The sequence below is a fragment of the Pholcus phalangioides genome, unplaced genomic scaffold, assembly GCF_987345545.1.
Source record: "Pholcus phalangioides strain wild (caught in Gottingen) unplaced genomic scaffold, Ppha-v1.0 ptg000009l_1, whole genome shotgun sequence".
In the NCBI taxonomy this organism is placed as follows: Eukaryota; Metazoa; Arthropoda; class Arachnida; order Araneae; family Pholcidae; genus Pholcus; species Pholcus phalangioides.
In genome coordinates this window covers 53,068,489-53,080,542 of record NW_028301602.1, presented here as the reverse complement: position 1 = coordinate 53,080,542, position 12,054 = coordinate 53,068,489, and the positions used below count along the sequence as shown (strand labels likewise).

The 12,054-nt window shown below is 38.2% G+C and overlaps 1 protein-coding gene across 1 annotated transcript in view; it reads left to right on the top strand.

Annotated features, from left to right (window-relative positions):
* The window catches only part of LOC149083293 (DNA excision repair protein ERCC-6-like), a 435,993-nt gene that overhangs the window by 343,739 nt on the left and 80,200 nt on the right, over positions 1-12,054 (top strand). The window contains exon 19 of the mRNA XM_089236536.1: positions 2,146-2,265. Coding sequence (XP_089092662.1) covers positions 2,146-2,265 — 120 coding nt within the window. The remainder of the gene's footprint in view (positions 1-2,145; positions 2,266-12,054) is intronic.

Below are 12,054 nucleotides of genomic sequence, written 5' to 3'. Positions count from 1 at the left end.
GGCTCCACGAGTCAAAAAGGTTGAGTACCGCTGCCCTAGGGGATTTCAGTCAAACTGAAACCACCCCCTCCCCATCTTTACATATGCTCTTTGGAATTCCTTCACTAATTATAATAGCCACAAGTCCTTTGATGTTATCAGGGTTTGAAACTGAAAGCCATTTCTTCCACAAAATGCAAATTTCAGGGGGAAAAAATTAAAAATTTTCCACAAATATTTCTCATTTCAGAAGAAAAAGGGTTTCTTTTACGAAAATTGTGACCCACCTAAATTTTGCGACCAGATGCACACACACCTTTTGCAACTGCCTAAGTACAGGCCTGGTCTTTCACAAAGGGTCCTTTCTTATGTCACACAGAACCCTTGTGATAGTTACACAAAAAAAGTGAATTGTTTTCTCATCCCAGCTCACTGACCCCCAAAATCCTTTGGAAGAACCGAAATAAAGAATGTTCAAGCCCACGTGATCATGTGCAGGGCTTCCTTTAAACTAGGTATCTAAAAATCATACCTCCAACTGATACAGGGGGACTAATAGAGCTCCCATCAAGAATGAATATTTGATTTGGCAACCTCCCCCCCTCGAATTTCCCGTCACGAGCCACCAATTCTACTCCATACAGACAGCACCCTGTCATGGCCGATCTTATGGCACACTCCTTTAGGTAAGTACTGCTTGATTTTCAAACTTAACAATATGGCTCTAAATAAAATCATGTCTCCAGAAGCGTATGCAGGAAGGAACAAAGAGGAACGACAAAAAGCATCATAATAACTACAAAAAGATTTATTTGATTAATTATTACAAGAGTTGTTGGAAGTGGTGGCCACTGACGTCATTGCACCATCTACAACAATGTAAAAACGATTTCCAAACGTTCTCAAATATACCAGGTATGCTTTTTATGTCTGCCGCCGCGACGACAATCTGTGCTGTGAGATATTCCAGTGTGTCCACAAGCGTTACATAAATGAGTGATTTAAGGCGACTCCACAGGAAAAAGTCTCATAGATTAAGACCTCCACCTCTCGTCTCCTCTGGACTCAGAGCCTGCATGCGTTTTTTGCAATTTTCACCCTCTCAAAAGGGTTTGTGACACCATGTTTCATTGCAAGTTTTGTTCCTCTTGATGCCTACTAACAACCCTCTGAGGTTGTTGGCCAATTTACAGAACCTTGTATATAGAGAAAATACCCATATGAGATATTTTAATTAAATTCTTTCATCTTAAATTGCTAATTTTTTAGGTTAGTATCCCAAGATTTTTCAGAAGATATTCCCTGTATCCCAGGTGTGGATTTAGGATGATGTGTTGGGGAGAGGAACGAGTTTTTACAGCGAAGGTTTTGATCAGTGAGGCCCAACATAGTGTCTGCTGATGGCAAGCGTGCTTAAAATATAAAAACTAATTTTAATGAACTTTAAAAATATTAATTATTTATAACTTTAAATTTAAAATTTAAATTAATTAAAAATTAATTAAATTTGACGGTAGTTAAAAATTAAAACTAAATTAAAACTTATATAATTAAAAATTATATATTTTTCAACAAGCAATACACTTATTCAAAAAATTGCTTGTAGCCACTAGTGTTACAATTAATGAATAAGCTGTTTTTGACAATAAATTTGGACATTATTTCTGGCTACCCTCACAAAAAATACCTCATGCAAAAAAAGTTTGAGGGACAGACTGAATAATCTGTTATATTTATAAACACTAAGAAATTCTGATGCACATTACCAGTTAAAGAAATTAATATCAACAGTATCAAGCAGGCCATTTTGTAAGAAATTTAAACTGATGGGGCACTCGAAGCGGAGTAAGCTCCAGTGTGTTCGTAAAAATGACATAGCAGGCAAAATTTCAAATTGTAATTAATTAATTAATAAAAACATTAATCAATAAATGATTAATTTTGTTTGTATTTGCAGAGTGGCAACACTAATGAATGGCATTTTCTGAATAAACAATTTAAATAGAAGACATACGTTATGCTGAGTTCAAATTGCTTGTTTTAGTAGAAAATCTTTTCAATTATCCATGTTTGCTAATAAGTTGCTATTTCATCATAATTTGATATTTAATCTATCTTTAATCTCTTATTTATCTTGACTTGCAATATTCTGTTTTATTCATTCAGGGATTGAGGGTAAGAAAATTGAAAATTTACTCAAGAAAGATGTATATAAAAAACCAGTTGAAGAAAAGGACAATTCAAATACAGATGATTATGTCTTGAAAAAATTGTTCAAGAAATCAGGTTTGGAACTGTTAATATTATTGAACCATTTATTCTTAAATATTATACTTATTCAAAACAAGATTTGTTCAAAAAATATCCAACCTTTATTCATAGAATATACTTGTATTCAGATACATTAATCTTACACTAATCTCCTTGAAAATAGTCCCCTTGTTCTTCCACTCACACACACTTTATCTAACAGTTCTACCACTGTCTGAAGCAGTGCTGGGACACCTCTTTTAAGATGGAACTCGGGTGGTCCTTCATGTTCTGCATGATGTTTTCTCTGGACTGAAATCTGGTCCCTTTCTGGGGCATTTTCATCTTGAGGAAAAGCCAGAAGTCAGATAGTCGGGAGAGTAAGGAGCCTGGCAACGCACTACTGTGTTATGTTTGACAGAGGATTGCTGTATCAAATTTGAAGGGCATCAATCAAATGTGAAACGGGCTGGAACATTATGGTGATGGAGGTGGCCATTTGCATCTTACACTGTCTGAAAGGTGATGCTGAACGTTTTGGTAGTACTCTTATGTTGATGGTTGTGCCATGTGGTGTGCATTCATGATCACACCACTGTAGTCAAAGAAGACGGTCAGCATGGCTTTGATGATGCTGTAGACCTGCCTTGTTTTGTGTTTTTTTACCTCCGGGTTGTTGAATGCTTCTATTGTGATGACAGAAACTTGGTTTCTGGATCGTACCACCTGAGAACAAAGAACTGTTCACCAGTGATCAGTATTTTAGTATACACTATCTGCCAATAAGTATTTGGACACCTGTGATAGAAAAGAAAAACTAACTTTATTCAAAATCAATAGTTGGTAGACCCTCCACGAGAGGCAATTACAGCTTGAACCCTCCGGGGCATACTTTCCACAAGTCCTTGTGTGACGGCTAGTGGTATTTTCTTCCACTCGGCTTGGAGAAGACATGTCAGTTCCTTCACCGATTTTGGACGGGTAGGGCACCCCTTAATTCGGCGATCCAACTCGTCCCAGAGGTTCTTGATAGGGTTCAGGTCTGGGCTCTGGGCAGGCCAGTCCATTCGTTGAACCCCATTGGCACCATACCAAGCCTTGGTTAACCTCGCAGTATGACAGCTGGCATTGTCGTCCTGGAAGTAACAGGGGTCCACCCCGTAAAACTGCCACAACGTAGGAAGCACATTGTCCTCCAAAATAGTGCAGTAGGCATCGGCGTTGAGCTTACCATGAATGGGGACCGAGGGTCCCAGTCCATACCAGGAGAAACACCCCCAGACCATAATTCCACCTCCGCCGAACTTGACTGTTGGCACAATGCATTCTGGCAAGAGACTTTCTCCAGGCAGACGCCAGACCCAGACCCTGCCATCCGAACGGTAGAGGGTGAACCTTGATTCGTCGCTCCAAAGAACCCGTTTCCACTGATCTACGATCCAATTTCGATGTGCTTTTCACCACATTAACCGAGCAACGCGGTTGGACTTTCTGATCAAAGGATTATGAGCAGCAGCACGACCATGAAAACCAATCAGATGTGCTTCCTTACGGATGGTATTCATTGAAATAATACTCTCGGATGCCTGTTGAAACTCCTCGCGGATGAGGGCCATCGGTTGGGTGCGGTTCTGTCGGTTTGGGTACTTCAGCTCACTAGATATGTCCCTTAAGGATCAGTCATTTTTGTGATACCCGATAATTATACCTTTCTCGAAATCAGAGAGCTCCAAACTGCGCGGCATCTTGCATGCGACTAATGCCGATGTTGTTTCCTACACGATATATACCGGCGGAGGGCATGACGTATCTCAGGACCGCAGATATCGTCATTTGCATAGGTGTCCAAATACTTATTAGTAGATAGTGTATGTACTGTTAGAATATTATGTTAATGGACAAACAATTTATTTATTTCTGTTTTTGGTATCTCATTATTAGTTAAGTGTTCAGTTTCAGAGTTTTGGCAACGGCACAAAAAACATGGCTGCTCAAGTTTGAACAGCAACAGATGTTGTCTCTCACTTTAAGTGTTTAAATCTCTATTAAATATGTGTGTCTGTCTTCAATTGAATATTCTGGTTATAATTACTTACACTCACACATATCATTAGTAATAAGGATATATCAACAGGTCCAAAATAACAAGAGGTTATGGGGTCTCTTCATGCTGACTCTGCTGTGTGTGTGAGTAAATAAAGAGTTCCTAAGCCTTACTCTAGTCAAGAAGCCTACAAGTGAAATTCCTAAGGATGGAAGCTGGCAAGATTAAAGTCAAGCCATTGAGTGGCAAAGGGGACTGGACACTGTGGAAATATAGGATAAAATTTACATTAAGTTTCTATGGTGAGGCCTTAGATATAGTGAGTGGGAAAATGCAACTGCCAGAGAAGCCATTAGATGGATCATCAGAAACTATTGTAAGTCAATACAAGATTGACTTGAAGGAGTATAATAAAGCAAATAACTGTTCTATGATGGTTCTAACAAATTCAATGACAGAGGACACATTACACAAAGTAATGAGATTTGACTGTGCTAGGGATGTACGGCTAGAGTTACACAAGCTATTTGAAGCCACGTCTGAAAATCAACTGTACAACATTTGTTTAGAGTTCTTCCAGTTTAAATGGTCATCAACTGAGGATATCGCAGCAAACTTATCCAAATTGAAGAATCTGTGGAATGAGCTTAACAATGGTTTAGAAAGTAAACAAGAAACCAAGCTTCCACATATGCTGCTGATATGCAAGATACTCGATGCTCTTCCGCAAAGCTATCATGCCTTCAAATCAAGTTGGTTGCTACTAAGTGAAGAAAAAAACTGTTGATGATTTAACGACACAGCTATGTTCTCATGAGCGGGAATTAAGGACAGACATCAATGAAAGTGAATTAGGTTATGAAGCACTAGTTGCAAGTTTCAAACAGAATACCCAGAATCATCAGAAAAGAGAAGAAAGCACATCTTCAAGTAAGAAATATAGTTCGTGTAATTACTGTCATCTGAAAGGACATTGGGTCAAGAACTGCGGTAAATGGATTGCTGATGGTAAACCACCGAAACCCAGTTCAAGTCGTTCAACAAGATATTAGGGTGAGGGTGGTAGTACTGCTGCTGCTGTCAGTATGACTCTCTTGGCTGTAGATGAAGATGTTTTCGCTGCAAAAGTGAATTGTGATGATTGGTATATAGATAATGGTGCATCTAAACATGTTACCAAGCGTAGTAATTTCTTTGTAGACTTTGAAAAATTTAAATATCCGCATGGTATAACTGTGGCAAATGGAAAAGTACTACCAGCCTTAGGGAAAGGTACAATAAAAATAATGATAATAGTAAATGGTAGAAAACAATTTAAAAATTTACAAGATGTCTGGTACGTTCCTGATATTAGTAAGAATCTGTTTTCAGTATTAGCAACACAAGACAGAAACCAGAACAGTATATTTCAATCAACATCTAGAAAATGTTATCTGAAAATTAATGGCGAAGCAGTCCTTAGTGGATCACGAGATATCAGTGGTGGTCTTTTCAGAGCTGACATTAAAGTGCTGTTACCAGAAACCCCAGTTGAAGTAAATATGGTGAACAAGTATGATTGTCTTCTTCAGCTTTACCATGAAAGTTGGGGACATGAAGATAAACAGCATATGAAGTCATTAATGGAAAAAGTACTCAATATCAAGGTTTGTCATTGACAAACAGTTATTTGAAGCCTGTATCTGTGGCAAGGCTCATCGTTTGAAGTTCGGCACTAGAGAGAAAGCCACAAAACCAGGAGAACTTCTCTCTACAGATATATGTGGACCATTTGATGTATCGTGTAGAAAGTATCGATACTTTGCTGTTTCCAAGTTCCACTATGTTTTCTTCCTAAAGCAGAAATCAAATGCTGCAAGTGCACTATGCTCATGCTAAAAACTTGGGCCATTAAGTTGAACAAGTATTGAGTGACAATGGTGGAGAGTTCGACAACCAAGCAGTCCAAAGAATTCTCAAGAAGAATGGAATTATTCACAGATTGACTGCAGCATATACTCCTGAACGAAATGGAAGTAACAAACAAGAGAACAGAACTCTTGTTGAGATGGCAAGAACTCTCAAGTACTCCAACAAAGAAATGAGCTTTCCAGCTTTTTTATGGGCCGAGTTTATCAATACTGCAGCTTATATTCTGAACAGGACTGGAAAATCTTCGGTTCACAATGTAAGTCCGTTAGAGCTATGGATGAAAAAGAAGCCTAGAATAAGGCATATGCGTATCATTGGGTCAGTTTGTTATGCTTATATCCCAACTCAAAGAAGGAAGGAGATGGATAAGAAAGCAGCAAAGGGTTATCTTATTGGATACGATGGAGATGAAAGGTATCGCATCTATATCAAAGAAAGGAAGACAGTAATTTGCTGTCGTGATATGGTATTTCAAGAGAAGCCCTTATAGATTGAAAATACAGTGACACTTCCAATTGAAAGAATTGATCAAAATGAAGAACTTTCAAATGAGGGAAAGTATACCCATGATGATGAATCAGAGAAAGATAGCTGTAGCTCAAAAGATGAAGATGAAGAGGCTGAAACAAACATCAGACATCTCAGGAACAAAAATGAGTTGAAAAAGCCTGAAAAGTTTGAAGACTACATTATGTTGGCAGATGTCTTCATGGCTGATGCAAATGAACCAGAAACTTATCAAGATGCAGTCAATTGTACAGACAGTACATTTCGGAAGAAAGCCATGGACTCTGAAATGAATTCCTTAAGAGAAAATTGTACATGGATTCTACAGCCATTACCTAAAGGATCGAAAGCTATACCTTGTAAGTGGGTGTATCGTATCAAGAAAAATCCAGATGGTAGTATTGACAAGTATAAAGCGAGACTTGTAATCAAAGGATTCAGTCAACGTCATGGTATTGATTACAATCAAACCTTCAGTCCGGTAACCAAGTTAGGAACAATACGCTCGATAATCAGTATTGCAGCAAGTGAGAAATTGCATTTGACTCAATTTGATGTCTCTACAGCATTTTTATATGGTGACCTAGAAGAAACCATCTATATGCAACAACCTGAAGGTTATAATGATGGGACAAGTAATGTGAGTTGACTCAAGCGCAGTCTTTATGGTCTTCAAGCTCCTCGCTGCTGGAACAAGTGTTTTGGAGATTTTTTGTTGAAACTAGGATTGAAAGCAAGTGAAGCTGATCCTTGTTTGTACATCGGAGATCATATCAACAGAAAATTACTAGTAGCTTTATATGTTGATGATGGCCTAGTCGCAACAACTGATCAGCAAGAAGCTGAAGATTTCATTAAACAGTTGAAAATGAAATTTGAAGTTGCCAGTAAACCAGCAATATACTTCTTAGGATTGGAAATTGAAAAGTTTACCAATAGAAACATCAAAATTAGCCAAAAAGCATATGCAAAGAAAGTGTTAAAGAAATTAGGTATGGAAAATTGTAGACCAGTTCATACACCTATTTTGAAAGTGCTGCCAGAGGAAAATGGTCTTGAATCACAAGCAGATGAATCATTTCCTTACAGAGAAGTAGTCGGAGCTATCATATATCTTATGGTAGGCACCAGACCCAACCTAGCATACAGTGTAGAAGTTTTATCACGCAAGCTAGAGAATCCTTCAAAAGAAGACTGGGTGAACACCAAACGTGTTCTCAGATACATTGCAAGTTCCGCAAGTAAAGGCATTATCTACAGATATAACTGTAATCCTAGAGTGCTGGAATGTTATAGTGATGCTGACTTTGGAGGATGTGAAAAGACTGGTCGCTCAACTACAGGAGTGGTGATCTTGTATGCTGGTGGCAGTGCCGTCTTAACGCATGGGCCCACCCGGGCACCTCTAGAGAAAAGAGGCCTCACAAAAATGAGATCCGGTAAAAAAATTCTTGAATTTACCAGTTAGGGCCTCAGAAAAACAACTAGGCCCGGGGGCCCACAATGCTCTTAAGACGGCCCTGGCTGGTGGAGCTATCTCAGGGCTAAGTCAACGACAATCTATGGTAGCAACATCGACCACTGAAGCAGAAATTGTTGCAGCAAATGAATGCTGTAAAGAAGCAATTTGGTTGCAAAGGATGTACAAAGCAGTTGTATAACTTAAAGCAGTTCCAGTGATTCAAATTGATAATAACGCAGCTATAAGACTCGCACAAAATCCAGAATTCCATCGCAGCACAAAGCACATTAGCATTAAACATTTCTTCATTCGTGAAAAAGTGATGGAAGGAGAGATTGCAGTACAAAAGATCTCTACAGAGTATCAGTTGGCCGATATAATGACAAAGCCATTGCACAAGCCAAGATTAGCGACACTGTCCGCTAAAATAGGATGGTATTATAATGAAATTGTTTGTTTTATTAACAAGGGAAAGTGTTAGAATATTATGTTAATGGACAAACAATTTATTTATTTCTATTTTTGGTATCTGGCAACTCATTATTAGTCAAGTATTTAGTTTCAGAGTTTTGGCAACGGCACAGAAAGCATGGCTGCTGAAGTTTGAACAGCAACAGATGTTGTCTCTCACTTTAAGTGTTTAAATCTCTATTAAATATGTGCGTCTGTCTTCAATTGAATATTCTGGTTATAATTACTTACACTCACACACATCATTAGTAATAAGGATATATGAACAGGTCCAAAATAACAAGATGTACTGCCGAAGCAAGTACAGAGCTGGGGCCACGTCTGGCTCTACAGTGATCACTAGAGCCCGGATTATATGCACTAAAAAAGTGGCAAAATATGCTCTAAAAATATGCGAATATGCACTTAAAAATGTAAAAATATGCACTTAAAAATGTAAAAATATGCACTTAAAAATGTAAAAATATGCACTTATAAATGCAAAAATGAGCACTTAAAATACAAAATGTGCACTGAAAATTCCAAAATATGCATTAAACACCCCAGAATATGCATTAGAAATCTTGGAAAAGTCAAAAATTCCGAAATATGTATAAAAAAAGGGAAAATATTCATTAAAAAAGAGAAAATATGCATTAAAAAATACACCATGCAAAAAAAGCGAATGTGTTTTTAAAATACATGTTTTCTATTAGTGCATATGTATTTCATTTTTACCAAAAAATATCCCCTCATATATATGTATACAGCATATGCAAATAACTTCTACATATTTTTTATTCAGACATTTTTTTTAGTTTTCAGTTTGTTGTAGCTGCTCAATAACGAAAATAGCAGCAATAAAAGAATTTCGACACTATTTCTAAAAACAAAATTAACATTTTGACACATCTCTAGAAATAGCCTTACAATAAAACAGTTAATAGTCGTAAAATACTTTATAAATATGTATTAATTCACTGAATTTCACATACCGGGAAAAAAAATCGATGTTATGAAAGTATTATGAACAATATTTATTTGGAAAATTATAAAAAAAAAAGTGAGTTTAAGTAAACCTTCAAAAATATGCACTTATACTGGAAATTATTTGATTTTATGCATTTATATGCATTAATACTATAAAAGGCCAAAATATGCAAATGCATATGCACATATGCATTTGCATATAATCCGGGCTCTAGTGATCACTGTATTGAGGAAGTTGAAATCACTGTTCGCAGTCTTCAGTATGTCCTGTGTGACAGGGCCGTCTTATGAGCATCATGGGCCCCCAGGCCAAGTCAATGAGATTCTTTTGAATCCCAAATCCTCAGTCAAAATGAAATGAATGAAACCAATGCTAATGTTTACCTCATGTTGTTCCCTGATTGTGATTCATGATCTTGATCACCAGGGTCCTCACTTGATCGGGGGCGATCTATTTTCTGGATTATGAGGAGCTACGACCCAAGTAGTCACCTGACGTCAAATATGACGTGAAAATTCGGTAATTTTCCCTGAATGACGTCAGTCAAAAAAATGTCATTTCAAAGTCATTTAATGACCACGAACAATAAAGGTCAGGAAATAACGTGATACTTGATGACCTTAACATGTTCACTGCTAATGACGCCATGAAGGACTTCTACTAGGGGGCTGATGATGCCATGGTGGCGTCATGTACAAAACTAGTTTTAATTTTAAAAAAAAAATGCGCCAAACGGACTCGACAAGCAATTTAGGCCCCGCAGTGAACATGTTAATGAAATATCAGGTGATTTCATGATGTGATATTAAATGCCGTAAATGATTTTGCGACATAAAAATCACGAATTTCTTTTGAAGACATTTGAGACATTTTATGACTTTCAAAAAACGTTTTTATTGATGTCAGGTGACAACTAAAGCAGAGAACATGCTTCACTCTTTAGTAATGTGCTGCTATATTTGAAGTGGTTGCACCACTCCTTTATCTGTGTGGAGGCTATTGCAGGGGTGAAAAATCTGCGCCAATTGCACTGCACTGTGCCAAAATTAACATCTTGCTCCATTGGTGTATTTTTGTATTTTGTTGCGCCAAATAGCCAATTTTGTCTCGGTGTGTGTGGAATTTTGGAAAAGGATGGGAAAGTATTTTGTTCCCTCGTGCTGTGAAACAATTTTTTCCGAGAGAGCATTTTATTCTTTAGCACCTCTTCCCCTCCTCCCCTTTTTCAGTCACACTATCTCGGGAACTTGAAAAGTAGAGATCTCTGTTGGAAAATAGGGGAAAATCCTGCGCAAGTCCCAGGATCTCCCACACAACAGAATTTAGATAGGACATCAGCAGTCCAACCTCTAAAACCCGTTCTCACCTGACAGCCGGGAGGCCCTCGAACTGCCAGACAGCTGCCCCAAGCTAGAATGCCAGTGGGTACCTCGGGTGGTTTCCGGTAGCCGAGAGGTCCTTGTGGGTCTAAACACAAGGACAAGGACTAAAAAATTTAATGAGAAATGTGGAATTTATGACGGATCCCAGGTTGTCATGTTACACTTCCTTTCCTTCAGGGACTCAAAATGATTGGTGTTGCTGAAAGTATGTGAGCCATTTCTCTGTACAGGCCACGATATTTATATATATTTTCCTCTGACCATACGTCCTTTTTGAAGTAGAGTTGCCCGTTTTTTTTTGTTTTGAATCTTTGATTTTAGCGATGACCCGTTCTTCAAACTACTTTTGCAGTAATAAGATTTTTACCACAGTAAAATGTAACAAACCTATGCAGGAGGGGTATAGGGGTACCATGTCTGCCCTGAGACCATTGCCGTCTTAATGCACGAGCCCACCCGGGAACGGCCCAAGGGCCTCAAGAGAATGCGAGCCGCACAAAAATAAGACCTAGTTAAAATTTAAAATGTGTCTGTGACAGATGTGATGCCCAGAGCCGTCTTAAAAGCATTGTGGGCCCCTGAATCAAATGATTTTTCTGAGGCTCTACCAAACAAATTTTCGAAAATTTCAACCATATCTCATTTTTGTGAAGCTCTCTTCCTCCTGAGGCCCCCCCCCTGCCTCAAGACGGCACTGCCTGTGGCCCCCCCCCCTCAATATTCACATAATACTGTGAAATTATATTATAAACCGATAAAGTGGTGGAAAATGGGTTTACTCATCAATGATGGTTTTGATCATCAATTCTTTAAAACCATGCTTATGCGTATCCTGAAATAGAATAGTTCTATCGTATGTATTTTAGTTTTTTTAATTGGATTGTTGATGATTTAGTTGGATTCGCGATTTCCCCGAGTGATGCGGTAGCTCAGGTCAATAACATACTCGCCTAAAGAACTAAAGGATGTTTAGAGGTATCGCGAGTTCGATATCCGGTTCGTCCTTGTCAGGAGATATTTCCTGACAGAGGGTTACAACAGAAACGGCGACACGACCACAGGAAAAATTGCTACCGCA